Source organism: Rosa chinensis, chromosome 1 (assembly GCF_002994745.2).
Source record: "Rosa chinensis cultivar Old Blush chromosome 1, RchiOBHm-V2, whole genome shotgun sequence".
NCBI classification, from domain to species: Eukaryota; Viridiplantae; Streptophyta; class Magnoliopsida; order Rosales; family Rosaceae; genus Rosa; species Rosa chinensis.
In genome coordinates this window covers 29,947,613-29,951,657 of record NC_037088.1, presented here as the reverse complement: position 1 = coordinate 29,951,657, position 4,045 = coordinate 29,947,613, and the positions used below count along the sequence as shown (strand labels likewise).

The 4,045-nt window shown below is 38.5% G+C and overlaps 1 protein-coding gene across 1 annotated transcript; it reads right to left on the bottom strand.

Moving 5' to 3' along the window:
* Positions 1-290: 290 nt before the first annotated feature.
* LOC112196095 (cytochrome P450 CYP749A22) lies at positions 291-2,362 on the bottom strand. The gene is made up of 5 exons (XM_024336403.2): positions 2,033-2,362; positions 1,731-1,954; positions 1,364-1,596; positions 894-1,278; positions 291-794 (listed from the first exon to the last, which is right to left on the bottom strand). The coding sequence occupies exons 1-5, from the start codon at positions 2,316-2,318 to the stop codon at positions 366-368; spliced, it is 1,557 nt and encodes a 518-aa protein (XP_024192171.1). The 5' UTR covers positions 2,319-2,362; the 3' UTR covers positions 291-365.
* Positions 2,363-4,045: the final 1,683 nt, after the last annotated feature.

Sequence of the window (4,045 nt, the reverse complement as noted above, 5' to 3'; positions counted from 1 at the left end):
GGTTGTACTCAATAGTTTTCTATATAGTTGTTCACTTCTCATTTCTAGGCATCAAAGTTACAATCTCCCTCACCCAGAAATGGTATGGGTGTCGCATGCTTAAATTCCGACAAGACCAAATCTCCACCATTGCAAGCAAAGGCTTGGAATATGTATGCAAACTAAGACATGTTAAACATGTATAGGCAGTGGAACTACTAGTGGATTGCATATGTGAACTCAGAAATGTGATGTTTTATTTATTTAGGTTGGAGATGGCGTATAAGCAACTATTCTTGACAATCAGTTTAGCAGATGCATTTTATAAGCTAGCATGTCTAGTACACCAACTGCAAGATTCTATGGGGAGTTCTGGTCTTCACAGCTCAAAGTGACTGTAGAATTACTTGAACTCCATGTTGTGGACGAATAGTAACAAACTGAGAAGGCGAGTGGACATAACCTGGGGAAAGGGTAAATGAGTAGCGTTGTAGAATCATTGACAGAGCAATCTTTGCTTCAGTGACAGCAAAGTTGATACCCACACACATTCTAGGTCCCAATCCAAATGGCATGAATGAGGCCATATTATCCTTTGTAGCTTTAGCAACCCCTTCAGAGAATCGTTCTGGTTTAAAAAGTGCAGCATCTTGTCCCCATAACTGAGGATCATGGTGAAGTGCTAAAGGTGGGACATGCAATTCAACATTTGCAGGAAGTAGGAGTTTTCCCAGTCTAACTTCCCTTGCAACTGTCCTTCCCATCAGATCACCAGGAGTATACAGCCTTAGAGTCTCATTGATGATCATGCTCATCTGCATGCATCAAAATAGAGTATAAGAGTTTCAACTTACTTTGAACATTTCTGCCACACAGAGAAGCATAAATTAAAATTGAATCATAGATTTTCTTACTATTTTGAGTTTTGAAATGCCATCAGGATTTGGATTTTGTTTCCCAAATAATTGTAGGACTTCTTTTCTCGCTTCCTCTTGCCATTCTTGATGTCGTCCCAGAAGAACAACAGTCCAAGCAAGTAGAGTATTAGTGGTCTCTTGTCCAGCAAAGTAAAATATCCTGCACTCTTCAACTAATTCGTTCATTGAAATCCGATTTTTCTCATTGGCACCATGATGAGCCTTCAAAAGCAATCCTAGAAAATCACTTCCCAAGCTTTCTTCTTCGCCACTCATAGTCACTGCCTTTTGTTCTCTTTTCTTAACCATCTCCATTATGGAGTCCCGTATTTCTTTCTCAAGCTTGTCTGATTCAATCTCATCACTGGTTCTAAAAACCTTGCTGCAAGTTCAAACGGAAGTAAATTCAACAAGTAAGAGAAAGAACTCGTGGTTAAAACTAATTAGGAAAGCTAGCTGGTCGCTACCTCATTCCAGGAAACCTGACTTTGAGAAGGCTTTTGAACAATAAAGGGTAAAACTTCATCATCATTTCAAAAATGTTCTGTCCTTCTAAGTAGCTGCTGCCAAATGCTGTCCTAGATATCACTTCCGAAGTGAACAATCTAAATTCTTCATACACATCAATTTCCTTCCCTTCATGATTTTTCCACCTTTCTACCATCGCGTCGGCACTAGCTATCATGTCTGGGAGCATATTCTAGTAACGTAATATCATCAGGCACTTATTAGCAAGTTCAATATTCTTATCCTTATGAACATAACGCAATACCATAAGGCACTTATTAGCAATTCAATATTCTTACCCTCATGAACATTATGTTCAATACTTACTGTTAAGCTCTTTCCATGAAAGGCATGGTTGGACAACTTTCTCAACTTTGCCCACTTTTCACCTTCTGTGATGGAAATGCAATCTCCTACCAGCTTCTTCAAAAAGTTACTAGGCTTCTGTTTTGGGAAAACCCCATCTTTGTTATTGAGGATCTCTCTGCACAATTCAGGTTCTGTAACCACCAAAATAGGTCGAAGACCATACCATTGAAGATAATTCTTCCCTGTGTAGCAATGACCAAGTTAAATCTTTAAACAGAGTTTATTTAGAAACGAAGTTAAGTTAAAAGATTGTAAAATACCATAGCTCTTGGTCCATGAGTGAATATGAGGTTGAACTCTAGGAAATATATCATGTGATAGATTTATGGACCTGCTCATCGCTTCCTTTTGCATGTTGGAGATTTCCTTGGTGTTCCCATAAATAAGTCTGTAAGGAGGACCATGAATTCCCTGCACAGCCATCAGGTTCTGAATGCGAGTCGGAGTCCACCATAGTTTGTGAAAGGCCTTGATCAGAGCTAAGAGAAGCAACACACTCAAGAAGCTGAAGAAGTTGGTTAATGGGTCTGCCAACCAACTCATCATCGATCTTTCTAATTGTTTCTTGCCAGCTGAATTTCTTTGGCAATAGCCCCGATAGAGTTTCTGACACAGCCTACTATATTATAATTTCTGGATACCTTGGCATGCGACTATGGAATACAAGATAAAACAAAAAGTTTCTTGTGTAATGGACTTTTGTGAGTTTGTCCATTCCTCTGATACATTATCTTTCTTGGGTGGTTCTAATTAGAGCACCTTTAGCAATGCCAGTTATTTTTTAGTCAAATTTTAGCCAGAATAGTCAAAAAGTCATTTTGGCTAGCCACTTTAGAAATACTTATGTATCAATGCTATTTATTTTAGCTAGTTTTGAATTTATATTATTTTTCAAATGAAGATTAAATAGTTTAAATGTATTAATAAATTACATAAAATAACTCAAACTGAATGTTTTAAATTATATAGAGCCTCATCTCGCTCTCTATATTTAAAAGCGAGATAGCTAAAAGTTATAATGGAGAACCACTTAGGAGTCTGATGCAGCTGCTAAAATATATAAAAAGCTAAACATGCTATCCAAAATAGCTAAGGAGCCAAAATAGAGAGTCTGCTAAAGATACTCTTAGTCCTTCAAATTTGATATTTAGACATCTTATACTTGTTAGGGGCCGTGACCACTTACCCAATTTTAGCCCAAAAATTGCCCACTTACTCCATCAAGAGCTTTTTAACTCCATTTACCCAATCTAACAGTGTTTGACAGTATTGCCCTCATTTTAATTAACAAATTACACTCATATCTCTCTCTCTCCTCCCCTCATCGATCTCTCTCTCTCTCTCTCTCTCTCTCTCTCTCTCTAAGCCACCATTGATGTCAGCCTCCATCGCCGCTGCTCTGTCCCACCGTCGGACCACTAGAGGATGACGCCATCCAACTCCACGATCCCAACCCCTCTGGGCTTCGCCGGTTTTGTTCGTCAGATGTCCGAGAAACTCTCCACGCCGGAATCGGGTCTGGGCTTCGCCAGTTTTGTTTGTCAGATGTCCGGGAAGCTCCAAGCCGGAATCGAGTCTGGGCTTCGCTTGCATGTCTCGGACGACGTCAAAACTGTGGTCTATTGGGGGGCAATAGACAGATTATTGCCCCCCAATAATTTCTTAACTGTGGTTAATTAATCACTGAAATTAGAGTTTTGATAAGTCTTATGTTGTTTTGAGTTTATTAAAGTACAATAATCTGTCAATGATAGAAACTGGTGATTTTTGGGGAGGTCTATTGGGAGGCAATAGACAGATTATTGCCCCGCAATAATGTCTTAACTATGGTTCATTTATTACAGGTCATTTCAACAAAATGCTGCTAGATTCATTAACCAACATAATTAGGTTTATTGGGGGGTCATAAAGAGTTTATTGCCCCCAATAATTTTTTTATAGATGGTCAGAAGTAACTCAGTTTGGTTTTGAATTAGTTTACAAAAGTACAGGTATTCAAATTCAATACTTGGTGAATTTAAGTCCACAACGAATTGGCTTTTTTTCACACTCCCCACTTCACTTGAACTGCTTCATCCTAGGCCTCCTGGGTGGCCTCTTAACAAGAATAAATGCACCTAACAACAAAAGGATCACCCATATTCATGCAAAAAATAACAAAACAAATATATCATTGCCCCGCAATAAACAGATTATTGCCGCCCAATAATATATCAGAAATACCAAAACACATTAGAAGCAGTCTTTAACACAAAGGAAAATATCACTGAACA